The sequence below is a fragment of the Vulpes vulpes genome, chromosome 2, assembly GCF_048418805.1.
Source record: "Vulpes vulpes isolate BD-2025 chromosome 2, VulVul3, whole genome shotgun sequence".
Classification (NCBI taxonomy): Eukaryota; Metazoa; Chordata; class Mammalia; order Carnivora; family Canidae; genus Vulpes; species Vulpes vulpes.
The window spans coordinates 54,081,087-54,108,979 of record NC_132781.1 but is presented as its reverse complement, the minus strand read 5'-3'; the positions used below and the strand labels follow the sequence as shown (position 1 = coordinate 54,108,979).

General features: G+C 55.5%; 3 protein-coding genes across 9 annotated transcripts; 1 reads left to right on the top strand and 2 right to left on the bottom strand.

Annotated features, from left to right (window-relative positions):
* Nucleotides 1-183: 183 nt before the first annotated feature.
* Nucleotides 184-21,322, top strand: NTMT1 (N-terminal Xaa-Pro-Lys N-methyltransferase 1). Of its 6 annotated transcripts, none has more exons than XM_072748421.1 (4): nucleotides 184-206; nucleotides 18,048-18,259; nucleotides 19,051-19,303; nucleotides 20,411-21,322. In XM_072748421.1, exons 2-4 carry the CDS (start codon nucleotides 18,098-18,100, stop codon nucleotides 20,665-20,667), a joined length of 672 nt encoding a protein of 223 aa, XP_072604522.1. In that variant the 5' UTR covers nucleotides 184-206; nucleotides 18,048-18,097; the 3' UTR covers nucleotides 20,668-21,322. The 6 variants fall into 6 exon arrangements, with proteins under 6 accessions (XP_072604522.1, XP_025865279.1, XP_025865278.1 ...); XM_026009494.2 differs by lacking the exon at nucleotides 184-206 and adding an exon at nucleotides 8,488-8,570; XM_026009493.2 differs by lacking the exon at nucleotides 184-206 and adding an exon at nucleotides 12,387-12,561.
* On the bottom strand, nucleotides 1,609-8,780 carry C2H9orf50 (chromosome 2 C9orf50 homolog). Its single transcript, XM_072744843.1, has 8 exons — nucleotides 8,267-8,780; nucleotides 7,701-7,791; nucleotides 7,483-7,596; nucleotides 4,135-4,298; nucleotides 2,796-2,887; nucleotides 2,398-2,705; nucleotides 2,039-2,210; nucleotides 1,609-1,747 (listed from the first exon to the last, which is right to left on the bottom strand). The coding sequence occupies exons 1-8, from the start codon at nucleotides 8,778-8,780 to the stop codon at nucleotides 1,640-1,642; spliced, it is 1,563 nt and encodes a 520-aa protein (XP_072600944.1). The 3' UTR covers nucleotides 1,609-1,639.
* On the bottom strand, nucleotides 19,751-27,893 carry ASB6 (ankyrin repeat and SOCS box containing 6). 2 transcript variants are annotated; one of them, XM_026009491.2, is made up of 6 exons: nucleotides 27,559-27,893; nucleotides 25,166-25,347; nucleotides 24,071-24,177; nucleotides 23,856-23,964; nucleotides 23,152-23,238; nucleotides 19,751-23,027 (listed from the first exon to the last, which is right to left on the bottom strand). In XM_026009491.2, the coding sequence occupies exons 2-6, from the start codon at nucleotides 25,233-25,235 to the stop codon at nucleotides 22,360-22,362; spliced, it is 1,041 nt and encodes a 346-aa protein (XP_025865276.1). In that variant the 5' UTR covers nucleotides 25,236-25,347; nucleotides 27,559-27,893; the 3' UTR covers nucleotides 19,751-22,359. The 2 variants fall into 2 exon arrangements, with proteins under 2 accessions (XP_025865276.1, XP_025865275.1); XM_026009490.2 differs by lacking the exon at nucleotides 27,559-27,893 and adding an exon at nucleotides 26,827-27,150.

Below are 27,893 nucleotides of genomic sequence, written 5' to 3'. Positions count from 1 at the left end.
CGGGGCGGGGCGGGCCCGGGGTGCGGGGCGCGACAGGGCGCCCCTCCCCGCCCCGGACGCCGCGGGGGCAGGGCCCGGCGCCCCCGCCCCCGCCCCCGCCCCCGCCCCCGCCCCCGGGAGCTCTACGCGGGCCTCGACTTCCAGCCTCGTCGCCGGCAGCGCCGCCGCAAGCCTAGCACTTTTCGGCTCAATAGCAACAAAAAGCAGTGAGAGAAGGGGGGGACCAGGCCAGCGGCGAACCCGGGGCAGGTGGAAGGCGGCGCGGCGGGCCCGCGGCGGGAGGGGGGCGCGGGCAGGAGACGCGCGCGCGGCGCGAGGGGAAAAGTTTCCGACCCGGAGCCGGAGGCTGCGAAGTTTCGGCCGCGCCGGGCGGCGCCAAAGCCAGGCCAACACTGCCCCCGCGTGGGCGCGGCGCGGCCCTGCAGCGGGCAGCCGGGCGAGGGCCCGCCGCGGCCCTTGGGGAGAAACTGAGGCCCGGAGACGGGGGGCGGGGGGGAGGTGGGCGGCGCAAGGTCACGGGGGAGGGGGCGCGGCAGAATCAGGCCTCCTCTGAGTCCCGCAAGCTCTCCGAGAAATGGAAATCCTAGGGCGGGGTGGGGTGTCGTGAAAGCCCAGGAAGGAGGATGGAAGGGCGTCATCCCAGGCAGGGAAGCCTCATCCAGTGCCCAGGGAAGGGGAGTTGAAGCGTTGCCCCCATCCCATCCCCCGCAGGGTTTCTCCAAACTGCCTAGATCTGTGACCTTTCTTCTGGAGGCAGGGCACCCCTGCCTGTGAGTTGCATGCAAATCCTCCCCATCTACTACCCTCCTGGCCCTAAAATCCCCACCGCCGGCCCCCAGCCCAGCACCCCGCTACCCATCCTTTCTGCGGGGCGCCTGGGTGTGGATTCCGTGGCTGTTTCCTCACTGGCCAGGAGGTGGCGATAAAGACCTGGATCTTGGGCTTGCCGAGACGTTGGGGTCCGGCTGCTTGGACAGAGGGGAGGACAGGAGGCTTCAACTTTGCCCGGGAGGTCAGTGCAGCGGTCAGATCAACCCACCTGGTCCTTTGCCACCACTCGATGTGATTTTGAACACTGCCCATGCCTCCTCCCCCCACCACTAGGAAAGCAACATCTGGTCCCCACCCACCCAGGATGCTTGCCCTCCAGGGACCAGATGGTATGAACCTGGCCTGGGGAATGCAATGCGGAAGACCAAGGTTTGTCCACTCCTTTGGAGTCTGGACACCCTCATCCCATGGTGGAGGTCAGCAAGTGGCCTTTGGTTCCAGTCAAAGATGGAAGCTGGTGGGGCCTCAGGGCAGGTGTCTGTTTCAGGTGTGGGTTGATCTGGGTTGACAGAGGCTTGGTCCCAGGTTTGAAGTGTGTGTGGAAGGCCTCTCGCCTTCCAGGAGAGGGGTTCACCTGGAACAAGCCCTGGCCCCATGAGGATGCCTTGCCCCCACCCCTCAGCCTCATCTCAGCCATGACTTTGTCCTCTCCTTCTCCTAGGTCCAGGAGCCTTGGAGCCCAGCAACTTGTAGGGTGAGACATAGCAGGTCCCAGCCACTTGAAATGCATGTTTATTTGTGGGGCAAGAGAGGCCTCTCCTCACCCCCTGGCCCGTGTCCACACATGGGCTGGAGCTCCAGTAGCCATTCACCCAGGAGCCTGCTGTGACTTCGTGGAGGGCAGGAGCAGCCGGTAGCCCTTAGGGCGGCCTCGCTTCAGGACTGTGTGCAGCACCAAGCTGGGCAGGAAGGATTCCTAGAGAGACAAGGAGGACTGACTGGACGCTCCAGGGGCCTCTGGGCAGGAGATCCCAGGGGGATTCTATACCCCCAGTCCAAAGGGGCGGGCACTGGAGTCAGCCCCTCTGTACAGATGAGGAAACAAATGCAAAAAGCCCCCAGCACCTACAAGTATGGAGCTGGGAATCTGAACCCAGCTCAGCTCGAGACCCCAGCCCTTAGCCACATGCAGGGAGGCTTCACTTGGTACCCCAGCCACCCCCTGGGCAGGAGTGCTCTGGGTGGTTGGCTGCCAGCAGGTGCTCACCAGCTTCTGGCTCCAGGAGCAGCGCGATTTGCCCACTGGCTCCAGAATGTGGTCGGTGTCCAGCAAGGTTTTGAGGTCACCTTGCTGCCTCTGTGTGCTGGCCCTGGGGATGAAGGGCAGGCTGTTCATGAAGGCATCCTCAGACAGGTGACTCTGTGGCTCCTGGGTGGGCCTGGGGAGGGTGGGGACAGGAGCCTGTGAGTTGCATGGACTCTGAGTTCCAGGTCCACCCATGGCTGACAGGGCCCTCAAGGGCTCCGACCCTTAGCCTGCCCTCCACTGGGTGGGGTAGTCGACAGGGTGAGGAGAGGGTGCCCTGGCAATGTGTAGGAGTCCTGTCCCCTTCCCCGAAGCCTCACAGGCCGGGGCACTCCCAGCAGAACAACGAGACGCTGGCCATGGCCTTCTCCTGGGCCCTGGGGCTTAGGGCTTTGGGCAAACTCTCCAGCCATCTCCCGACACTCCCGGACACCCGTTCTGATGTCGATGATCGGGTGGCTATCCCATTCTCGATGTTGCTCTGCTGGACTGGAGGAGAGAGGGCTCCAGTGAGATCTCTACCTGGCGGGGCTCTGGCACCCCCACTCTCCCCTCCTCCCTCTCTGGCAGGCAAGGCTGGGCAGAACCCTGTCTCCATGGCAACCTGAGGCTCCCCAGTGCCTTCTGGCTGCCTCCAGAGAAGGCTCAGGTTTTAAAACTATCTTGCGTGACTGTTTCTGCCTTTATGACCCAAACTGTGCCCCCACACACACCATACCCCCTCCTGCTGCAGCCCCAGATGGGCCTTCTTTCCCATAATGGGAAGGCCAGTCACGCCACCGTGGAAATCCAGAGACAATGCCGAGCCTCCTGCAGGGGTGGAAGGGCTGAGAGTCTTTCTTGCCCAATAGCTGCCCTTCTGGCTGGTCAGGGACCCCAAATTCCCCAATGGCTGCCTCAGGATGGAAAGGGCTGGGAAGCAGTCAGCTGGGCCCCGCTCTGGTGCCCTGGGACGTGACCACAGCTCCCGTGGCCACGGGGGACAAAGAAGCTTCTCCTGTGTCAGCCAACTGCCATTGGCCTGAAACTTTCTCCAGTGTTTGTCGGGGGCACTCTGGCTTCTCTTCTCGGCCGCCGTGTCACCTGCTCTCTGGGCTTTGGCTTCCCCATTAAACAAGAAGTTAGACAAAACTGCAGATTTTATTTCCAACTTCCTATGACCTTAAGGGTCCTGGGTAGGGTCCCTCCTGAGTCAGTGAAGGTCCTGGATTTTAGGGCTTTACCCACAGCTAGGCTTTGGAGCAGCCGTTTCCTGAAACTGCACACAGGAGGTGGTCAATAAATAGATGGAAGCTCTTGGAGGCCCTGGGGCTGCTATATCCTGGGAAGTGAAGAGGCCGGGCTGATGGAGAAAGGTGTGGGAGGAGGATTGGTAAAGGTTATACCAGAGCAAGGACACGGATTCTTCCCATCTGCTTCTTGACACCCATTTCAGAAAACACTGAAAACCGTGCCAAAGCAGACACCATCACATCCATCCCCAAAGAGCTGAGAGCAAACTTCTACTATTCCCAAACCCAGGTCTGGTGGTTCCTAGCTTCTTTGCTGGACGGGGCAGTACCAGCCTTCCCCAGAGAGAAGGTTGGATCTTCTAGATCTTTCTGGGCAACTCCTCAGCCAGCCATGCCTTCATGGATATGGGCAGAAGGTGCTTTAAGTGCCTTTGCCACCTTCTTCAGCCCCTGTAAGCCATGGAAGGGGCCAGACAGGGGTCGGGAGGCCATGGGTGCCACCTGTTCCAAGGTGGGCAGATATGGCACTTCCTGAGAACCCCTGGCAGCAAGAAGTCCTGCAGCGGTAGCCAAGCCTGGGTAGCCATTGTTCCTGCACTGTGGCTGCTCTCTGGTGCCACCCATATTCAGACACCTCTGCAGGACCTTGGACACTACTCGGTCTTTGAAGTCCTCCTGACACTCTCTGGAGAAGCCTTCTCGGCAGCGTCAGTGGATTCCTGGCCTTTGCAGGACGGCCCTTACTCCCAGGGCCATAGCCTCTGTTCTCTGGGCTCCAAGCTGGAACTTTCTGGAGTCCTGGCACTCCCCATCCTGTCTGCCTACCTGCACAGTTGCGCTCCCAGTAGCGGAGTGCTGTGTCCCGCAGGGTTTCATCAGCAAATCGCACTCGGAAGGGGCAAAACCGCCTGCACCGCCCTGAGCCTTCCCCTGAGGAGCTGTGGGTGAGCACAGTCTTGAGCTTAGGAGCCTGTATATTGTGGGACCTGCTGGGAGAGGTGAGAAGGGCAAGGGAGGGCCAGGGTCGGAGCCCCCAGCCCCACATTCCACCCCAACAGCACACATCCACTCAACCAGAGCTCGCTGTGTATCCTGACAACCACAATACCTGGCCTTTTCAGGGAACGCGTTGCCTGCCAAGGAGGTGGATCAGGCCTGCCACATGCATCAGCCCACCAACCCCACACAACTCTGGGAAGTATGATTATTCTCCCCATTTTGCAGATGAGCAAACTGTGGCACAGAGATGTTTTACAACTTGCTCAAGGTCATGCAGCTCGTAAAAGGTAGAGCCAAGATTTTTTGTTATTTTTGAGCCAAGATCTGAATCTTAGTTCCAGAGCCGGCATGCTTATATATCAAGCAATTCAGCAAAGAGAAGAAAGAGAGGAAGTTGAGAGTCAAGTCATTCTGGGTTTCCAGCCTAACTCTTTGTTTTTTGTTTTTTTGTTTTTTTTTAATTTTTATTTATTTATGATAGTCACACAGAGAGAGAGAGAGAGAGAGAGAGGCAGAGGGAGAAGCAGGCTCCATGCACCAGGAGCCCGATGTGGGATTCGATCCCGGGTCTCCAGGATCGCGCCCTGGGCCAAAGGCAGGCGCTAAACCGCTACGCCACCCAGGGATCCCTCCAGCCTAACTCTTTGAAGCATCAGTTTCTTTATCTGTAAAATGGGGCTCATCATTGTACCCACCACATGGGGTGGTGAGATGAAACGGATGGCAAAGCACTCCACCTGGATGTGTGGTGCTCAGAGTAATCATTTCTAACTTCCAATTGCTCTTTTTTTCTTTAAGATTTTACTTTATTTATTCATGAGAGACACAGAGAAAGAGGCAGAGACATAGGCAGAGGGAGAAGCAGGATCCCTGCAGGGAACCCGATGCGGGACTCGATCCCAGGAGCTCGGGATCACAACCTGAGCCAAAGGCAGACGCTCAACCACTGAGCCACCCAGGTGCCCCTCAAACTGTTCTTATAATCATTAGTCTCAGTTATGCCCTTTCCCAGGCACATGAGCTTGGGCAAACCACAATCAGGTCTCCATTTTGCAGTTTTCCTCTTTAAATTATGTATTATATATTGTAGAGCAATATAATAATAGCCTCCTTCTAAGAGTTTAGAAAGTATCAAATAACTTATGGGAGGCGTCTAGTACATGGCCTGGCATGGGGCCTGCACTCAATAAAGGGCATTCTGTTGTTGTTACATTTATTAATTTTAGCCTCAAGGGCAAGCCTGCAGGAGGGCCTGCTTGATCCATCTGTGGCTCTGTTATTCAGAAATGTCACGTTCCACCTTAAGGACACACATATTGATGTATCTACATCCATTTATCTGACTACTTTTTTTTAAATTTATTTATTTATTTATTTATTTATTTATTTATTTATTTATTTATGATAGTCACACACACACAGAGAGAGAGAGAGAGAGGCAGAGACACAGGCAGAGGAAGAAGCAGGCTCCATGTACCGGGAGCCCGACGTGGGACTCGATCCCAGGTCTCCAGGATCGTGCCCTGGGCCAAAGGCAGGCACTAAACCGCTGTGCCACCCAGGGATCCCCCTGACTACTTCTTTATGTCTGTGTGGACACGTAAAGGATGCTTTCATCAGCCCACTAAAGAGCCAGGCAGACAGGAGACGGCTACAGGCGTTGGGACCTACTTAGTGATCCGATAGTTGCCTGCTTATCAAGGCCCAGTCTGTGCTGGCCTCAGGGCCAGACCCAGGTGCATCCTGGCTTTGCCCAGAGGACTGAAGTCTCAGCTTCTCCTGTCAAAGGCTTCTGGAGCCCATTCCAGGGCACCCCGGTGTCCCCTGTAGGGCCTACCAGAGAATCTCACACACCATGAACTGCTCAAGTATTAGCTCTTAAATGTGAAACACTGTGATTGTGTCCATCCCTGCTGTTTGTCATATTTGAGATAATGAGTTCCATACGTGTACTTATTATGTCTTATGAGAAGTAATGTGTTTCTTTGGGGTGATTGATTTAAAGTTCCTGGGTTGGCAAATGTGTTTCACTTCTGGCATCTATTCTGATCCACTGGTAGCGTCTGCCTGGAACACTGTGTCAGGAAGGGTTTGAGGCCCAGTGGAGGAAAAATGCTGGGGTCAAATAATACTGTCAGCCATGGGTCCAGAAGGAGAAGGGATGGCATGTATGTAGTGCATTTACTTTCCTTGCTCTTTAAACTCATGGGCAATGCTCTTCACCTTTCACCTCTGTTTAAGCCTGTTTATGCTGGAGGAGGTTTTTTTTTTTTTTTTTTTTTTTCTACATTCTTTTCCTCCATTAGAGCTATGGCATCAAGATCCAGGTAAGCTATACTGCCCAGGCTCTTCTACCTCCATTCCTTATCTTATTTCCCCCAACATTTGACACGTAGCAAAACCTAATAAAAGGTAGAGGAAGAAATGGACGAATTGATGGTGGGATGGATAAAAGGAAGGAAGATTGGGTGGGTGGATGGATGGATTGACTCATGAATGAGTTAATGAAAAGGTCTGAATAGGACTGGATGTTAGAGGGATGGGATGGGTAGATGTATGGATAAGTGGATGAATGCTTCTGTATATGGGTATGTGGACTCATAGATGGCTTCATGACAAGATTATAGATGGACAGTACCCTGGATTTACAAGTGCATGGAAGGATTTGTAGGTGACTAATCATTGGATTCAGGGATGGATAGAACTGTAGAGTTTGTGGATAGAAAGATGACTGGCTAGATGGATGAATGGATGGATAGATGGATGGATGGGTGCGTGGGTGGAGAGAGATTCATGGATGCATTGTATAACACCTGGTTCGCAGAGAAGCTGTATGCAAAGATGGATAGGTGAATGGGAGCAGGAATATCTGAATGGATTCATGGATGGATTATGAATATGTCGGTAGGAGACCTGATGAATAAATGGGTGGATGGATTCATAGATGTTGATGGATAATCCTTGGATAGGTTAGGAGGAGACCTGCTCTGGGATAGATCTCTGGGTGGATTCATGGACGGATTATGGATTTGGCAGAAGACCTGATTCGTGGATGGACACATAGATGGATGTATAGGTGGACAGATAGGTAAATTCATGGGCGAAAGACAATAGGAAAGAAAAGAAGGAATGCTCCTTTTCCCCACCCCCTACCGCCAGCCTCCTGTAGCTCACTGGTTGCCTTTCTTCAGGGTGAATTGTGAACGATCTTTCCTCAGGGTCCCCAGGGCAGGTATCTGATGGAGCAAAATCTTCTTAAGACTATCCTGGAAGTACGATGACTGGCCCCTTGAAGATAAACAAGCCACACCTGGCATGAGTGGTCAGGGTCCTCCCCACCTTCAGATCATTGTCAGCAACCCTGTCCCCATCAGCAGGTAACGGATACTTACCTCAGGTCTGGAAGGAAAGAACAGTGGGGACACTGGGGAGAATTGTGGCAGTGCTCTGACACACTCCTTTTGGGTGGTGATGCTGAGGATGCTAGCCAGGAGGAGGTGGAGATAGCCATGAGCCTTTACTTGGGGACGGTCCTTATGAGGCTCTCCCTAGTTATATGGCCTTGGGCCTCGGTTTCCTCAACTGTACAAAAGGGGCAATGGGGGACACCTGGGTAGCTCAGCGGTTGAGTGTCTGCCTTTGGCTCAGGGTGTGATCCCGGGATCCGGGATCGGGTCCCACATCGGGCTCCCTGCGTGGAGCCTGCTTCTCCCTCTGCCTGTGTCTCTGTCTCTCTCTCATTGTCTCTCATGAATAAATAAATAAAATCTTTTAAAAAGGGGGGGGGCAATGGGAGGCCCGCCCTCCAGGGGTGGTCGGCAGGACTTCGGCGGGCGGACTCCGCTGGCAGTAGTAGCTCCATTCGCTCGGGAAAGGACTCCGCCCCGCCCGCCCCGCCCCGCCCCGCCCCCGGAGCGGACCCCGAGCGGACCCCGAGCGGACCCGGGCGGGGCCTCACCCGGCGGCGGCCCCGCGCGCTCTGCCCGCCACTGGTGCAGGAACTCGCGGAACCTGCTGGGGAGGAGCTCTCCTAGGAGACCGCGCAGCGAATCCGGGGCCTCCCAGGCCGCGCCCCGCCAGGGATCCTCGCTCTCCCCCGGCCTGGCGCGCGGGGGCGCGGGTTCCCGGGGCGCCCTGGCCAGGAGCAGGGGCGGCAGCAGGAGTGACCTCAGCTTTGTCCGGTTCTGCGCCGCCCGCTGGGCCACGGTGGGCAGGGCTGGCAGGCGCGGCGAGGGGCTCCCGACGCCCGCGCCCATCTCCGGGTACGAGGACCCGCTCGGCCACCACCCGCCGCCGCCGCCGCCTACCCCCGAGGCCCTCCAGCTGTCGGGGACCCCCGCGCCCGAGACCGCGCGGAGCTGCGGCAGGGGCAGGCTGGGCAGCAGCGGGCCTCCCCTTCCGCGAGCGCCGTCGCCGGGGAGCCCCTTGAACGCCATCTGCTGGGCCCCGGGGTTGGGGAGACGCCTGGGCATTGTCTGGCCCTGCGCTCAGCTCAGGGCATCCTCACGCCAGGGGGGGACGGGGGGTGCCGTGTGAAGTGGAGAGGAGGGCATAGGCCAGCCCCCAAGCCATAGTGCCCGGGGTGGGGAGGGACTTGTGGTTAGGGGGTAACGCCACTGTCTCTCTTCTGGCCGCCAGTGGCTTCAGGCCAGAGCTTGCCCAGCCTCTGTTTCCTCACCTGCAAAATGGTCACGTCAGAGTACATGCCTTTCTGAGTTGCTGTGACGTTTAGGTGAGTGAGCACGTGTAAATGGCATAGAATAGTGCCAGGCACTTTGTGCATGCTCAACAAAAGCTAGCTGCTACTATTGTTGTTATAATTACTTTAAAATTGTTATTATTTAGGATTTCGTCTCAGTTCCACTACTTAATTAGCTTTGCAACCTTGGACAAGCCAATTGATTCACTTCTCTCATGCCTTTATCTGTAGAATGGGGATAACAGAGCACCTGCTCCTCTGTGACTAAGCACACTGGAGTGTTCAAGGTCTATTATGCTATTAGCACTCCACTGGGAATTAGGAAACCTGGAACCAGGTTTGAAAGGAGACACCTGCCTAGCAGTTGCCCAGTCCTGCTGGGGCCTTAGGGCCCCTTGGGCGGAGAGCTTGTTGAGAGTAGATGCCCCAGATTCTGATTCAATAGGTTTGGAGCCAAGATACATATTTTTTCTTTAAGATTTTATTTTTAAGTAATTTCTACCTCCAATGTGGGGCTCGAACTCACAACCCAGAGATCAAGAGTCACAAGCTCTACTGGCTGAGCCAGCCAGGCGCTCCAAGACACATATTTTTAACAAACTTGCCCTTTGGGAGACAGAGTCCTACACTTGCTCCCAGCTTTTGACATGGGGGTGGGGGGTATCTTAGAGGCTGCTCCCTCCCTACCACACTCTCCTCCCAGATTGTTATCTCTGAGCTGGCTCCTGGTGTCACACTCACCTTAGTGGGGCTTCTAGTGGGTCCAGAAAAGGTCCCTTGAGTTTAGAGCCCCCTAATCGGTGGGCTGGTCCTTGGGAGATCCCATCTTCCCAGCCTGGTCTCTCTGCTGCACCCTCCCTGCTGCCTCAAGGGCCTGTTCAGGGTCATTGTGATCTGCCCCTCACCCAAGGCCATGTGAGGAACAGTGGGCTTTTGGGCCTGAAGACAGAAGGTGGGGCTTTGTGCCCAGGAAGCCAAGGCTATATTCACAAGGGGGTTGGTGGAACTCCTGACCAGAGCAGCCAGGCCCAAGCCAGGAGCAGAGGGCTCAGGGTTCCACTTCCCTCTCTGGATCTGGGAGGCCCAGGTGGGTCAAGTTTGAGCTGGGCAGCTCTGGAAGTACAACTTCCACCAGAAGCCTGGGCAGTAAGAATATAGTAGGCCTGGAAATGAAGAGAACCAATTTCAGATCCAGGCTCTGCTTCTGTTTGCTATGTAATGTTGGAAAGTCTGTCTGTTCTCAGGGCTCCATAGTAAAACAGACTGTTGGGCCCCATCTGTGACTCTTGACTAGGAAGGGCAGGGGAGAAGCTTATTCTGTGGAACATGAGTGGGGGAGAAGGATTGTTTGGACCAGCAATTTCACTGGCATGATATCATTTTACAATTTTGTAAGTCTGCCTGGAGGAGGCATCATAGCTGATGTATTTCCATTTTCTGCAAATACTCAATGGGATGGAAGGGCATACCTCCTCAGGAAATTGGAATATTGAATGGGGAAGGTGAACATTTTTTATACTTATTCTAAGAGCACGTGAGTTTTTAGAAAATGGATGAGGAGCACCTCACTAACTAGATGATTTCTAAGGAGCCCTCCAGCCCTTGGCATGCTGCAAACATTTCTTGACCAACTACTGTGTGCAAGGCTTGGGAATTCAGTGATGCAAGAGGCTTTGAGGTTGGAGCTGTCCAGATCTGGAAAGGCCTCAGAGACCAGGTGTAGGGAAGGGACTTTCTCATCCATTGACAGGAAAAAAAAAAAAAAAGTGGGGGTGGATTTTTAGGCACCCCTAAAAGAGCCGGGCTCAGAGCTGCCTCCAAAGGAAGATTATAGATGCACCTAGCATTTGAGATTGCTTAGGATTTATCCCCTTCCCTTTAACATATGGAAAATGAAGCTTAGGACAGGGGCCCAGGTCAGGGAAACCAAGTCTGACCTGGAGTACTCTGGAGAGGATGCCATATAATATATACATAAACGGATTTGGAGGACTCCATAGCAGTCAGCAGCTCCCCCTCCCATAGCCTTCACTTCGTTAAACACTTTTTTAAAAAAGATTTTATTGATTTATTTGTGAGAGAGTGAATGTGTGTGAGAAAAAGCATGAACAGGGAGAAGGGGAAGAGGGAGAAGCAGACTCCCTACTAAGCAGGAAGCAGGAAGCCGGACGCGGGACTCAATCCTAGGACCCTGGTATCATGACCTGAGCAAAGGCAGACGGTTAACCAACTAAACCACCCAGGTGTGCGAGCAAACACACTTTTAAAGAACCTCCTGTGTGCAAAGCCCAGAGGAAGGCACTGTAAATCTAAGACCAGAGCATCAGTTTAGGAAAAATGAACTAATGATAAATACCATTTACTGAGAGCCCCCTGCAGGCACAGGGCTGAAGGTTGGACCTGGGCTATCCTACACATTGAACACTGTCAGAAGAGGAGACTGAGGCTTGGAGAGGTTCACAAGGCCTACCCACCTGCAAACTCACATTCCATCAAGGTTGTTTCAGGGACCCCTCCAAAATTTCTATATATGGGAGGAGCCTATGGGAGGGCAGGTTTTTTGGAATGGAAACTTCAAGAACTAGTTCTGTTTATTTGGGGTAACAGCCCCTTGGCACTGTCAAGGATATCTTCCTTTCTTTCTCTGTTCTTTCCTTCTTTCCTTCCTTCCTTTGATCTGTATGTTTTTATTTTATTTTTATTTTTTTAAAAGATTTTATTTATTTATTCATGAGAGACAGAGAGGCAGAGACACAGGCAGAGGGAGAAGCAGGCTCCATGCAGGGGAGCCTGATGCGGGACTCAATCCTGGGACTCCAGGATCACGTCCTGGGCCAAAGGCAAGCGCTAAACAGGGGAGCCACCCAGGGATCCCCATGCATATTTTTTTATTTTTTTTATTTTTTAAAATTTATTTATGGTAGTCACACACAGAGAGAGGGAGAGAGAGAGGCAGAGACACAGGAGGAGGGAGAAGCAGGCTCCATGCACCGGGAGCCCGACGTGGGACTCGATCCCGGGTCTCCAGGATCGCGCCCTGGGCCAAAGGCAGGCGCCAAACCGCTGCGCCACCCAGGGATCCCCCGCATATTTTTTTAATGCAAATTATTACGGGTACAATTTGGGTAATAAGGCACCTCCCCCCTCCGCCCCCGCCTCTTTTTACCCAGTGGAAAACCTACAGAACGCTCGCTTTTAAAAGTCCAGCTTTCAGCCTCTAACCGCACTGGTGCGCGTGCTGGAGGCAGGAGAGGCGCCGCGGGGAGGCTCTTTTAAGTCCGAGAGGTCCTGCCACGGACCCAAAAGTCAACTGAGGTCAGCCGCCCACGGGGCGGGGCGGGGCGAGCCGGCCGCGGGGCGGGGCTAGCGGCGGCCCCGCCCCGGGCTCCCGGAAGTGACGTGTGGGGACAAAGGCAGCGCGCGCCGCGAGGTGTCGCGTTTGTCCGCGGTCTGTCGGAGCTGGTGGTGGGCTTGTGGGGTCTCCGCCGCCGCCGCCGTCTTCCCCATCCTCTTTCCCGTCCTCTTCTCCCGGGTCCCGGGAGCCCCCGCCCGGGGTGAGTAGCGCGCGGCGGAGCGGGGAGCGGTGGCCGCCGGGGGAAGGGAGGCCCCGGTCCCCAACTGCCTCGGCGCCCTGAGGCCCCGGCTCGTCACGTGACCCGGCGCGAGCTGCCCGAGCCCCACGTGCGGGCTCCGGGGTGGTCGGACCTGGGCCACCGGTGGCGGCGGGTGGGGGAGGAAGGTCGAGGCGGCCGGACCCTGGACGGGGCACTCCCCCGGGGGTGCGTCCGGGGACCGTAGCTAGGCCCTTTCCCATCTGAGCCTCAGTTTCCCCTGTGAGAAACGGGGATTAAGGAGAGCACGCACTCGGAGGGTGGTGTCAGGATTCAGTAAAATGCTCAGGTCAGAGCCGGGCACAGTAGTGCCCGTTGCATGGGAGTCGCTATCGTATTTCACCTTGGACCCAGCTCCCGTTCTAGCTCCCCACTGGTGCCACTCAGAAGGCAGCTCCCCGCGAGAGCCCTTGGAGCCAAGGTCAGCCTGTTTGCCCAGGGGCTGCCAGATCGAACCAGAGGCCCAGGCTCTGCTGCCCATCAACAGCGGGATCTCTCTGGGATAGAAACAGCCGGTGTCAGAGGCCCTGGCAGTGGGGCGGGTCGGTCTTGTACAAGGTCTGAATGTGTAGAATGATTGCCCAGAGAGAGAGGATGATCCCCTGGGGGATGGGGGCCTTGACTGTGTTAAGGGGTCTGAATTCCCTCCTTCGCTGTTCTTGGTTTCCTGTGTGTGTTTGTGTTAAGGCACAACACTCCTTTAGTGGAATGGCTTTCTGTCAGTCAGCTGGGGCCTGGGGGAGGGTTGGAGGTACATGCAGAATGCTTTGGTGGGGACCAGAAGCCATAGGGTCACAGAGGTAGCATCTCCAGAATCTCTGCACTGTTTCTGTGCTGGAACAGATGGGAAGCTCACTCCCCTCCACTGCAGGTTTGCAGAGCTGTTTGTCTGCTGGACCGACCCCCCAGCATAACAGTAATGATCCCTTAGGTGTTTCCAGCACTCTACAGTTCATAGGGCATATCACTGCATTTTTCCCATTTGATCTCTACAATTGGCAGAGAGAATTGATGAGAATTTCATTTGACAGAGATTTCTGAACTTGAGATAATATGTACCTGCCACTGTACAGATCACTTGATGCTTTCACACCGACCTGTGACGATTGTCACAGCGTTTCTGTAAAGTCAACATTGCTGTTTCCATTTTATAGATAAACTTAACTGAAGTTAGGTGTCTTATCTGAGATTAGACAGCCAGAGAAAAGCAAAGCCAGGATTCAGATGTGGTTCATTTGACTCTACCAAAGCCATAGTTTGTTTTTAAACACCCCATCTCTCCTCCTCCGTCTGGCCTTTTTTCGTCTTGTTTACTTCCTCCTTCCCTTTCTTTTTCATAGAGCACCTTGCCATTCCCATATGTCCAGCTGCTGTCACAGATCCAGGGAGAACAGGCCCTGTCCAGTAGGCTGCAAGAGGGAGGAAGTAATGTCAAGCAGGCTCTTGCCTCCTGTTGCTTCCAGGTTTTTTCTTAGAGGCTGGTAAATGAGGAGGATGTGATGCCTCCCCAAAGCACTGATGGTGACAGTTCAAACACCATTTTTTTTCCATGGACCCTGGGAGAAGTAGTAGCTGGGGCAGCTGCCTAAACACCTTGGAGGGAAAGAGGAGGTGGCTGCATGACCATGAATGATGGACAACACGTTCTACCTGCTGAAGAGCATAGTCCACTGTGAACAAAAGGCTTCTCTTCCCATCCAAGCTAGCTGAGGATGCACACAAAGCCAGATTGTGTCCAGGCCTTTTCCCACCCCTGCAGCCACATAGCTCCTCACCACAACCTGGGCAGAGTAAAGGAGGACTTACTGCTATTTGACTGACAACCCCACTGTTCCCTTGGACTCCTAGGGTCCTCTTTCCCACTCTGATCTGGACACTGGGAGATAAAGTGTAGACAGGGCCCCAAGGAGTCATGTTTACTAATTAATCAGCTGTTGGAACAAATGTCAAAATTATACTTGCCATTTCCCATCCTGGATGTTCCTCCCCTGGCTTGTTCCTAGAATCTGCCTGTAAGTGGAGTTCTTGTAAATTAGATTATTCAGAGGACCTTGACATTTAAAGAAATCATGTTGTAAGGCTTTTGGTAAAGCAAAAAATTACATTGTTGGTAATGGCTTTCAATGTTACCAGTTTTGAATGGTTGGATTTTTGTAAGACTTTTTCAGAAGTGTAGAATGTAACCACATAAAGCTCATTCTTTGAATCCTTCAACAATTAGCAAACCCCCACCTTGTATCAGGTGCTGGGCTAATGGGGTATGAGGTCCTGTCCCTGTCCCCAAGAAGCTTGCTTCCTTGGAAGGGAAGGCAGACAGGCAAAGAGAGTACAGCCAGGTGAGTGGCCCCACATTTATTCTGTTCATTTAGTGGGGATTGAATTTTTTGTTGAATGCCTGTATGCTACATGGGATGCGAGAGAAATAACAGTGATGCATCTCAGGATATTGCCACTGTTTTTCTAAGGAGCTCCCAGGCTGGTGGGAGACAGATATGAAGACAAAACCAGCAGTTTGCCAAGACTGGCGGGCAGTGATGGGGACGGAGTTGGTGTTGCTGAGCTCCTGTCTGAGCTCTGCTGGCATGCTGTGGAAGAGCTGGCTTTGATGTCATCTGTCCTGGGTAATGGTAGAGAGGCTGTGACATGGTGGCTGTGGGTCCTGTTGATGGGGGCTGGGCAGCCCCAGACTGAGCTTTGTGGTGACATTCAGGCTGGTGGCCCTCTTTCCTGTCAGCTCTCCGGGAAGTACAGTGATCTCCATTCTACCGTAGCTGGCATTTCTGGGTGTCGGCAGGTTTCTATGTTCTCTGGCTTACCATGTGACTCAGGGCTGGAGCAGAAGTTCATTCCTGTTGAGCTGTGTGCCACTTTCTCTCTAGGGTGTGGAGGAATAGACTCAGGTGCTAGGACACTGGTGTGGGGCATGGCGGCGAGCCAGGGTGAGGGGATGCTATATTTAGAACCAGGGCCCCCCAGCCTGTTACCCCAAAGGGCTCTTCGATTGACACAGTAGTTGGAACTTGCCTTCACTGCAGTCCCAGACTCTTGTACCTGAATGGAGAAGCTAGAGCATCAGTCTGAGAGCTGATTCAAGAATCTGAAGGGGGAAAAAAAAAAAAAGAATCTGAAGGGGATTGAAGGACTCTCCACACAGCAGAAGGGCTCCAGAGGACGGAAACAGTGACAATCACAGATCTAAGAACTGGACCTGCTAGGGCATGTGGATGCTGTCGCTTTAATTCTGATTCCTCAGAGGGCTAGTGTGTGGCCTTGTCCCTGAGGAACATACAAATCCAGGAAGAAGCCAGGGGTTGGGGAGGAGGACCCTCCCCTGATGCCCCTACTGGCTAGCTGGGTTCCCTAGAAAGGGCTGACGTGGTGGAAGCAAGATTGCACCAGTGAGGAGCATTCCTGAGTTGTTGGGTGGAATTGGGCCTGCCACTTCTGGAAGGCTCCTTGTCTTTTAGGACAGGTTCAGAGTACAGTTGTCCATTGGGGACTAGTAACAAACATGGTCAATGAAAATTCTGTCCTTCTAGTCAGAATGTATTGAGGGCTGTATGCTTGTCCTTAGGGCACTTTTCTGTTTCCCATCTGATTACTTCTCTTGAAACCCTTAAAGCATTTGTGCATCCTCGGGGTTTTTTACTTGTTTTTGAACATTATTCTGGGGTTCCACATGAAGCTTTCTGTGTTACCCCATCTTCCAGGAGTCCTGTGACCCCTGCACTGAGGGACTCCTGTGGGCTCAGTGCTGGGGACACAGTGGTGAAAAGGCAAGGTCATGCCTCTGGAGCTTCCATCCCACTGGAGGCTAGACAGTAAGTAAACAGTGTACTATAGAAATATACATTCTGATGGCAGGAAAATGTGGGGATTGGATCGAGGTGTTGGAGGAAGCCACTCTCGCTGGGCTGCTCCTGGAGGGCCTCTGGGGATGTGACCCCTGAGCTGAGAGCCTGTGATGGGAATGTGCCCCTGTTGCTATCTTCCTACAGCGCTGCTGCTCCTTATCCCAACTGCCAGGGTGGCTCCTGCTGTTCCCACTCTGCCACTTGGTCCCACCCAAGCTTATATCCCGGCATACCTTGGGCCCTTCAGAAACTCTCAGCTCATTGGTTTTCCATTACCAACAGGCTAGACCCATGGCCCCCAGCCTGTTGCTGGAGCCTCCTGTACCCAGACCAGTCTGCCCATCTAAGCTCATCTCCCCATAGTAACCCTCTTCCTCTGCATTCCAGTCAGCCCAGGCCATCACAACAGTCTTCTGGGTGACACACGTGCCCTGCCCCCTCTGTGTCTCTTTGTGCTGCACCCCCCCCACCCCCCACCCCCAGCATTACTTGTCTTCCAGGGACTAGCTCAGGTTGCCTTCTCTCAGCCGCTCCCCTGTCTGCCATTTGGAAAGGAATCCTCCATTCTTTAAGTTTCCATAGTACTTTTGGCTCAGTGCAGACCCATTTTGATGCATGCAGATGCCTCAGGGTAGAGATCTGACCCTTCTGTCCCTCCCTGGCATGAGTGGCTGGGTGTGGAGCTGCCAAACCCTCCCCTCTCCCAGGCCCAGGCTCTTGCTTTGTCATTGCCTCTCCACCTGTTCTGACAAACATCCTCTTGTTGCATCTGCTCTCACTCTCGCCCTGGAGTCCACACAGCTTGTCAACTGAGTTCCAGAAACATACATCTCTTGTCACTTCCCTGCTTGACTCTCGAGTAGTTTAAGCTCCCTGCTTTTTAGCGAGGAGTCTAATCTACAGATGTGCTCCCCTGACTATGTATTTCCAGTTGCAGGGGCTCTCTATGTGCTTTTCACGCCTTTCTTCCTGGAGCAGGCTTGCTTGGTTGGCTTAGTGAACCCTTCCTCATCCTTAGTTTTAGCTGATGGTCGTCACTTCTCAGGGAAGCGCTTCCTCTGGGGTGTGTTGTGCTTATGTCTTGTACTTGTCTGCAGCCCTGCACAGTTGCCATTGTGTGCATGGAGCTATAGAGAGTCCTGGCACCTTAACAAAGGACCAGACCCCACAGTGAGCTTCATTCTGTGCTCTAGAGTGAGAGGGAGGCATGCAGACTCCCCAGACCCCTCCCACAATCAGCTGGAACATCCACTGTGGAAGGTGGGGTTCCCTGCTTCACTTTCCTCAAGTGTAGATTGGGGGTTCTCGATACCCTAGAGTTAGAAGCCATCGGGTCAGGTGTCATGTATAGTAAGGAAAGGACTAGAAGCCCAGGACTCTGGGTCTTCTCCTCTGATACAGAGGTAACTTTGCAAAATGTCTTGAATACGAGAGACAGCACTGTCATCCAAGGAATAGGAGCAGTTTTGGGGACACTGGACATCTGTCTGCATTGGACAGGGTTGCATGACCAATGAAGCGTGGGGTGAGACTGGGGCCCTTGACTTGGCTGATTTGCTTTTTTTTGTTGTTCAGGAGGCACTGCTGCTGGGTTTGGTGCCCGAGCTGACTCGGTTGGTGACAGCATGACAAGTGAGGTGATAGAAGATGAGAAACAGTTCTATTCAAAGGCCAAGACGTACTGGAAGGAAGTCCCGCCCACAGTGGACGGCATGCTCGGGGGGTATGGCCACATCTCCAGCATCGACATCAGCAGCTCCCGGAAGTTCCTGCAGAGGTTTTTGAGGGTAGGCAGGTCTGGTGTGCTGTCCAGGAACAGAGGATGTGGCCCTGGTGGCCCTCCCTGTTCTGCACGGGGCGCCACTTTTCACACGGATCACCGCAGGGTTTTTGGTTATCTGTTGGCGTCGACCACCCAGGCCTCAAAGGCTGGGGCGGGGGCAGCATGTAGACTGGGGCCTCTGTCTCAGGGTTGTCAGATGGGAGCTGGTCACTGTGCGAGGGTTTCCGGCACCAGCACGGAGTCTCACTTTAACCGTTCCGTTTTGTTTGGATTGAATCCTTCACTCTCTTGCCATTTTTGCGGGCTGTTGGGCTGTGGGTGCTGGCTGTTCTGCTGAAGGCGGGCTCCTAGTTGTTCACCTGCCCTGCCCTCCTCTGTGCCAGGCTGGCGTGTGCCCAGCTGTGGCCTCCCCTGGTGAGCATCAGAGGCTGGTGCTTGCTCCTCATTCTACCTGATATCTCTCTGCCCACTTTCAGTCTTCCATTCTTTCACTGCTTAAATTTTTTCCATCCTGTTGTTTTAATGGGGCTCTGGGAATGAGAGGAGATAAATGCACCTATTCAAATTACCCATCTTTAAATGGAAGTCGGCTTTCATTTTAGACAGGTGGCCCAGGACAGGCACAAGGTGTGCTCCTGCCCACTGGCGACCCCATGTGTGCTAGCCCACAGCCTACATGCCTGGTCCTTACTGGAATGACCTTGGGAGCGTGGGAGGAACAGCCCTTCTTAGGGACAGGGTCCCTCAGGCTTTTTGAGCCTTCCTTACGGAGTCTGTGCCTTCTCTGCTTCTTAGGAAGGCCCAAACAAGACGGGTACCTCCTGTGCCCTGGACTGCGGAGCCGGCATAGGCAGGATCACCAAGAGGCTGCTGCTGCCGCTCTTTGGAGTGGTAGACATGGTGGACGTGACAGAAGATTTTCTGGTTAAAGCCAAGACATATCTGGGGGAAGAGGGCAAGAGGGTAAGGAACTACTTCTGCTGCGGCCTCCAGGACTTCAGCCCCGAGCCGAACTCCTACGATGTCATCTGGATCCAGTGGGTGATAGGTGAGCTTTCCCCAGCCCTCTCCACCTTCCACACAGGTGGTCCCCCCAGAGTCCTGGAAGCCACCGCCCCAGGGCACCTGCAACAGGCAAGATGGCAGGGGTTTCTCTAGTCTTCCCTGGGCTCGCCATGACTGTGGAAGGCACTCTCTTAAAGTACACCTTCCATGTTTTATCAGTACCTTTTATGACCCTTTGGGTGTTTTTTGTTGTTGTTGTTGTTAAAGATTTATTCATGAGAGACAAGAGAGGCAGAAACATAGGCAGAGGGAGAAACAGGCTCGCTGCAGGGAGCCCAATGTGGGACTGGTCCCAGAACTCTGGGATTATGCCCCAACCTGGAGGCAGACACTCAACTGCTGAGCGACCCAGGCATCCCTGGGTGCAGTTTTTTGTTGAAAAAATGGAAATGACCAATAACTTACTGCATTCAAAGAACTTAGAAATGAATTTTTATAAGTAAATGTTTTTTATTAGAGGAAGTATTGAAGCCTTGGCTGCTCCTGCTGTTCACAGTGAGTGAGCCATGCTTTACCGTCCATCCTGCACCTACTTAGCCTAGCAGCACACCCAAGGCACTCTTCCTGGGCTGCTGACTTGGTGGCAGATGGGGGGGGGGGGGCACCGTACCAGCATTTGGCCACCCACTTCATACTCCATAACAGATACCACAGCCCTGGGGACACACTGGGTCTGGCCCTATATTTTGTGGTCCCTAAAAGCCTATCTGGAGGTTTTTTTTTTTTTTTTTTGCCTGTCTGGAGTTCTAATTAGGGAAGGAACCATTTGGTTCCCCTAATCCAGGCCTCAAAGCAGGGGGATTGGCATGGAGCGTAGGTGTCAGGCAGGGCCCAGAAGTCGTCCACTCAGGGTGAAATCCCAGCTGTGTACTTTGTGACTGCTCTCTGGTGAGTGGCTTCTGAGCCAGCTTCCTCTTACATGGAATGGGATTTGGTAAGCTTCTCTGGACTGCTGAGAGCCAGGGAGGCCCTGTGTGTTTAGACAGTTCAGTAAGGCAGTGAGAGGAGGCTGAGAGCCATACATTGCCAGTGACATATACGTGCTTGGCACCACTCCCTGCCTAGTGACCCCAGCCTCTGTTGTCCCCAGGCCACCTGACTGATCAGCACCTGGCTGAGTTCCTGCGGCGCTGCAAGCAGGGCCTGCGCCCCAATGGCATCATTGTCATCAAAGACAACATGGCCCAGGAGGGTGTGATCCTGGATGACGTGGACAGCAGTGTGTGCCGGGACCTCGAGGTGGTCCACAGGATCGTCCGCAGTGCAGGTCTCAGCCTCCTAGCCCAGGAGCGCCAGGAGAACCTCCCCGATGAGATCTACCACGTCTACAGCTTAGCCCTGAGATGAGCAGGGGCTGGCAAGAAAAAGGGACCAGTGTGGGGTGGGGACTGGCAGCCGGGAAAGACCCAGAGGCTCCATGACGATGGTTTGGGAGTGTTGAGCAAGACCGTTAAATATACCTGTCTGCCGTCCATCACTAGACTCTTTTTCAAAAGACATAATGGGACCCAGTGAGGAAGGGTGCCCCTGAACGGAGCAGTGAGGCTGGAGCCTGGCTGTGCTGCTTCTCTGGGCAGTACAGACTCGCGTGACTTCAGGGCCCCTGGTGCTCCCCACTGGGAATACAGTGATCCCATCAGAAGTGGAGATTCCCTGATCTCCCTTCTACCACCTGGCCTTCCAGCTGTAGGCCTGGCTGCCTTAAGAGGAAGAGAACTCTCGGTCATAGAGGACTTTTTTCCCTTGGGGGGAGAGGAGAGGAGTTGGGCCTGGAGCTGGCACTGTCACCCTGTTGCTACGGCGAGCCTGGGCAGGCCTGCTACCTCCTGCAGCTGCTGGGGATGTTTGCTTTCTGAGGCCTGTGTGGTGATGGAGCCCTGGTGTCCCTAATGTGACGGTTACAAGTCTGCAGCCTCACTCCTGGCTGGGCCTGGCAGCTCCTCCTCGGTGAGCATTTTCAGTCAGAAAATAAAAGGGTGAATCCTGTAATGGGAAGGCCCTAGCCAGTGTGGAGTGGTACTCTTTTTTAACTGGGACAGCAGTGCTGTGTTAATTGTCCCCACCAGATGCTGCCATCCCCTAGTGCTTCTCACCTCTTAATGGCTGCAGTGGAAGCCTTTATCTGAGGCTGGGGAAGGGTGAGGGGCCAAAATGTCACCTTGAAGGCCAAGAGAAATGTTTTACTTTATAATGTATCTTTAGTTGCCTCAGCTTGCTTCCCCAGCATTTACACAATTCATAAGGGCCCATGCGCCTAGGACTCAGCTTTGTGAGAGCTCGGCCTGGGCAATACAGTCAGCTTTCAGCAGTGTAGCTTTCTTCATCAGATGGACCCCTCACAAAATTGAGACATTTTGGAAAGGACTGTTTCTGGTCATGCAGAATTGCTTTTAGCAGAAGACGTGGTCTCCCAAGGTCCCAGGTTTGGCACAGACAGCTGCCACCAGAGTCCAGTCCCGTGCCTTGGTGGCTGGGCCGTGGGTGACCTGGTCCCAGAACGGCCAAAGGTGGCAGGGGTCAGCTCAGCTTTCTCCCTAGCCCACCAAAAGCACTTCTGTATGTGACATAATCTAGCATGAGGAGGGGCTGGGAGTGAAGGGCCTTGCAGGGTTGTCCCCCACAAGCCTACCATGCTTCCTTCTGGCTTTAGCTGGGCCCCGTGCAAGACAGACCAGCCTCCTGCAGGTCTCAGGAGGACAGAGACTCAAAGCTACCCTGCCTGATGCTCCCTGCAGACGAGGTGTACACTTGTCCCAAATCTATACCCTGTCCCTTTTCCCAATGTGGTTGAGACTTGGGGGTTCTGGCAGACAGAAGGGGGGGCAGTCCCCCTGGAAGACAGAGTTTTTTTCCCACAGGAATGACCGCAGCTGCTGGGCTCCACCTGTGTTCTCGGTACACAGTAAGGATCAAGTCTCATCTCCCAACCTGTACCTTCCGGAAGATGGCCAGAAGGTTCTCCCCTAAGGCTGCCACAGGTACCAAAATCCACCAGCAGGCTGAGCTGCCCAGACCCTGCACCCTTCCATCCGGGAGTGGTCAGATGTCCTCTTCAACGGTACCACTATGCTCACTGAGGAGGTACCATTTCAGCCTGTCAGGCAGAGGTAGGGCTTTGACCTTCGCATCCACAGGCCAGGGCTGAAGATAAAGCCGGATGTAAACCCGACATAGGTGCTTGAGGGATGGAGGATAGCTCTCCAGCTGCCTCAAGGAAAAGTGAAGGGCCTGGATCTTCTCTGCTAGACTGCCCACAGGATGGATATCGAAGTTTTCAGGCAGCTGGAGTTTCTGGGAATTCGTCACCATGAGATCTAGGACGGTCTCAGCTTTGCGCAGGAGGTCCACGTGGCTCTCATCTTCAGCACAGCCTGGGTGGGAACAGAGCCTCTCAAAGATGATGTGGAAGCCAGACCAGCAGGATGCACCATGGAGGGAACAGTTATAGGCAGCTCCAGACTCCAGTAGGAAGCGCAGGAGAGGGAAATGCAGTTTGAAGCTCTTGAGGCAGATGTGTGTGAGGGACTCGTGGGCTGGGCACTCGCTGGGGTCAGCCCCATGGGCCAGGAGCAGCTGTGTGACTTGGAAGCAGAAGCGGCTGATCATCTGGGCCTCTTCTTTGTCCCCTCCCACCGTCTCACCAAGCAGGAAGATGATGCAGGTGAACACAGTGTCCCCGTCTTTGGTGGTAGCCTTTACATCTGCCCCTACAAGAGCCAGTCAGGAAAAGAGAAAACAGGAGAAGGTCTTAAAACCCTGCAAAGTAATGCTTCATGTTTAATGGTGGGAAGAAAGAGAAGGGCCTGGGAACAGCCTGTGGACCAGCCTCACCTCCTTCCAGTAAGAGCCGGATATTCTCAGTATTATAGATCTGCACCCCGTCACTGCTGGCCAAAGCATGGAGCAGAGCAGTCTTTCCTATGGAAGGAAGAGAATGAGGAGTGTGGACCAGGAAACCAAGGTCAGGACCACCCCTCAGGTGCAGGGGACACCACACAGGATGAGAAAGTGGACTTTGTTTTGTTCTCAAGGATTTTAAGTAATCTTTACACCCAACATGGGGCTTGAACTCACAGCTCTTGAGGTCAAGAGTCACATACTCTACCAACTGAGCCAGCTGGGCACCCCCAGAAAGCAAACTTTAAAAAGGATCAACTTCTCAGCCAAGGTGGAGGGTGATCGGTTTCTAGTCATTCCCTTTCCACCCACACAGAACCAAGAGCAGAGTGGCCAGAAGACGTGGGATATTTCTGGACACGCAGATGCTGCTACCTGAGACCCGGGCTGAGTCTCTGCCAAGAAGTGCTAACTCTGCCTCAGAATCTGACCACATGCATGTCCTACTTCCTCCTACAGACAGACCTCAAGGGGCTGGCGTGGGGCCAATGGCTGCACCACTTCCTGAAAGCTTCTGCAGGTCAGCAAAATGCAGCAAAATCTAGCCTGCACGCCTAGCCACTATCCTGGGGTGCTCTGGCTTTCCCTCGCAAAGCACCCAGTGCCAGGTGCCCTGCTTTCCTGTGGGAGGCACCCACCATGCTTGTCAGCCGCGTTGACGTCTGCTCCAAGATCCAGGAGGCGCTGCAGGCAGGGCAGGCGCTCGGGCTCCTCACTGGCCAGGTCCAAGGGGCTGCTCTCATGGATCTGAGCCAAGAAAGCATAGCTGAATGGGCCTGGGGGCCTGTGAGGCTGCCCATAGCCCCCCACTCACTACATCCCTGCTTCAGAGCAGGCTGGACCCGGCCCTTACCCGGTCCCTCCGGTTAATGTCGGCCCCGTGGCGCACCAGCAGCTCCACCATGTCCGGCTGGTTTCGCAGGACGGCGATGTGCAGGGCCGTGTAGTAAGTGACAGGGTCTGCAGGCACAGACACAGCTTGTCTAAGTCCTATTGGCCCCAGCCCTCTTCCCTGAGGAGACCTAGGCTTCTGTCACCATGAGGGGTCAGGACAGAGCCATCCTCATCAGGTGCCAGAGCGCAGGCTCTGGAGTCAGACCTAGGTCAGGATCCTGGGGGCATCCTAGTGGGCGCAGCACTTCACCTGTCTGGGCTTTAGTCTCTTCTGTAAAATGGAACCGTAAGGGGGCCTCTTCTCAGGCTGCTAGGAGAAGCACCCGGAGTGACAGCTTCTGAAGCCTGGTAGTAACAGCCACATCCTCGAAGCCAGTCTCCAAATGACTGACTTCCTAACAGGCCCCGTGCCCCTCAGCTCCTCAGCCCTCCAGGAGCCTAGCACCCTCTGAGCCTGTCCTCAGATGGGGAGGGGAGGCGTGCCTGGCCATGTGCTGTGTCGGCTCAAAGATCAACTCAGTCACAAGTCAGCCCTGTATGTCTCCTGGCTGACCCTGCCCACCCTGGTAAGAAGGCCAGAGAAGTAAACTGGCTCCATCCCCATCCCCTGGCCCTCTGGGCTAGAAGCTAACCCAGCCCTGTCGTGATTTACACCCAGTGTCATTTCCATGTTTTTCCCTCTCCTGTGGCATGAGCAAAAATGCGAGATGGCTCTGAATAAGTGGCAGAAAATTGCTCTCCCTGAGCTCTGGGCACAGTGCCAGCAACCACATTTTCATGTTAATGGAACCCAGGATTTAGCTGGGCAAGTGTGCTGATCAATCACATGGTAGAAGCAGCAACCAACTCGCCCTTGAAGCAGAGGTGGTAAGAGCCATCTGAAAGCCCACAGGGGGATGGGGTTCCTTAGTCACCACCCATGGAAGAAATAAGGAAAGTGGCTCCCAGGAGAACAGGAGAAGCAGTGCCTGAAGGCTTGGCTCCTCACCCAAGGCAGAGCCCCACTTAAGCCACCTATCCACCCCACCCCCAGCCCCTCTGGGCTCCAGCTGACCTTCAAAGTTGAGGTTGGCCCCATTGCGCAGGAGAACGTCGGCTGCCCGGGTCAGTCCCAGCTCGGCCATCTTCAGCAGGGCATTGCTCACACCTTCCTGGTAAAATGGAGAGTGGGCCTTCCTCTCCAGCAGCTCGGTGAGAACAAGGATTCGGCTCTCCTCGCTGGCAACATAACTGGGCCTGGGACAGGAGAGAGGTGGACCAGTTGGGGTGGGGGTGGGGGATGGCTGTAGGACTAGCTAGGCTGCACACCCTGTGGGTGGGTGGTCTGCTGTCATCACCCCCATCCTCCACCCCCAGGGAGGATCCTGGTTCTGCGAGCGCAGGAAGTCTCTTTGGAAAAAGGCCCGTGGTATAGCAAGCTGGATCTTTTAACTTCAGATGACTCCTTGCGTTTGCTAAGAACTGGGGCTGTCTCCAGCCTCCTCTCCAGTTGCCCAGACAGTCTGGTCCCTGGATTGAGTACAAAGATTCACAGCTATGGTGCTGGGCCTGAAGGGGAGCCTTTGCAGCCAGGTGCAAGAAGCAGACATTGGCACCCTTTCCCCTGACACTGACTGTCCCTGAGCTGCAGAGGAGGCCAGACCAGGCAACCCCCACAGCCAGGGCAGCCCAGGCCCTCCTGTGCTCACACTTAGATGTCTAACCCCCCAAGCCCCAGAAGGCTGAGTGCACACGTGGCCCTTCACACCCCAGCACCAACCCTACCTGTCTTCCAGCACTGACCTCCAAGAGCTGCTGTGGCTTTCTCCAGAAGCTCAGGCCTGCAGGCAGCTCCTTCACAGGCCACCACCTCTGACTGAGGCCTCGCTTCCTCACCGATGCTCCCTACCCCCTTAGCCTCACCCCTCTGGGACCCTTAGTTGTCAGAATCAAAGTCCGACCCCCTCCCTGGGCAGGATTCCGACTGTTTCCCCAGCCTGGGAGGGTGCCCGGCGCTCCACGGATACACAGCAAAAATTCTGGTACTAGGAAAGGCCACACAGCACGCCCTTTGCTGCCCCGCCCTCACCCTCACAGCAGCCTTAAAGTTAAGGAAACATCTCACACTGTTTTCAAAACAAGCCTTAAAGCCAACAGCAGCGAAGAAGCAAGCCTGCTTCCACCGACGTCCCCAGGGAGACGCATGAAACACGCCTGCTTCGGCTCTCTCTGCTCTTCTCTCCATTATACCGAAAGGACACACCCTACTAGTGACCGTCAGTCTCTCCCCTCTGAAGTATGAGCATCACCGAGGCTGGGGGTGTCCTTTAGCTCACTGATGCATCCCCGAATACCTTTCCCACCTGCTCGTCTATGTAAGATGCAAACTCAGCTACAGAATTCAGTTTCGCACTGCTCTCGGGTAAAAACTGAGGCCCGCAGACTCCTCCCTGCTCCCTTGCAACTGGCAGGCAGGGCCGAGGGTGGGGCATCGAGGCGGAGGCCCCGCCGGCACCCCACCCTCCCGGCCTCCCTGCGCGGGCCTGGAGCACTCTCCACCCTGCAAGGGGCAAGACCTGGGCCAGGTGCAGGAGCTCAAAGCAACGCAACTCCGGCCTCCGCCCGCCTCTGCATCCGTACAGCGGGGACACAGCCACCCCCACCCCCGCCACGCCTGTGGAGATCATTAAGGGGGGCAGCGCCGGGTCGGCCGCCGGCGGCAGGGAAGCTAGTTACCCGTCCAGGGGCTCCTGCCGCTCGGGGTCCTGGATCCCCAGGGAGCCCAGGATCGCATCCACCAGCGGCTGGTACTCGAAGATGATCCTCCGGAAGCCGTGCAGGAACGGCATCGCGGCGGCCTCGGCGGCGGCAGGGCGGCCGCACCTTCCACGGAGGCCGAGGGGCCGACCAGGCGCGTCCCGGCGGCCGCGGGCTCGACCTGGCTCCTGCGGGAGCAGCCCCCGCGCCCCGCCGGCCCGCCGCCCACCCCGCTGCTCCGCGGCGGAAGTGCGAGGGTCACTTCCGGCCGCTCCGGCTAGGGAAGCGGCGGGCGGCGACAGCGCCCCCTGCGGGCTGGGAGGGCCGCGGCGCGCCCCGGAGCGCGAGCCGGGGCATCGGGGGGCCAGCCGCGGCCGAGCGGGGTCGCGGATTTGCCGGCACACGGGATCCCCGCCCGGCGCTGCGATCCCGCCCGCCGCCGCTGGGCGCCGTCCGCGCTCCGCCCACTGCGCGCCCCGGCCGGTCGCTGCCCAAATTCCCGGGCGGAGCGGTGCCTGGCGCCCCGGGCGGCCCCCGGGTCAGACCTCGTTCCGGCCGGGCCTGGCTCGCGCCTGCCGTCACGGGAGGTGGCCGGTGGACGCCCGCCCGCCACCGTCTCCCCGCAGCTCCTGGCCCGCAGGCCGCCAGCTCCTTCCACTCTCCGCCCCGATGACCCCGTGAACGACCCGTGAGACGGGTAATCGTACCCACCGAGGGCTGGGTCGGGAGCTCCGCTGGTGTCAGGGGTGGCGGCCGCGGGAAGGAGCCGAGGCTGGGCCTGTGCCCTAGGTCGTCCGCCGCGACCCCCCGGAGTCCCACAGCGGAGCCGGCCGCCCTCCGGGACTCCAGTCCTTCCTCTAGAGCTGGCGGTCGCCGTCCGGCCTCGCACCCCGCCACGCGCCCTTGGGCGCTCTCCCACCCGGCACCTGCCTCGGGCCAAAGTTGCTGAGTGAAGGAGAAGAGGTCTAGAGAGCCGTTCGGAGACAGTCTTCCTCCCCCACCGAGGGCGGAACGGATCTACCCGGGAAACCCAACCCTAAGCGTCT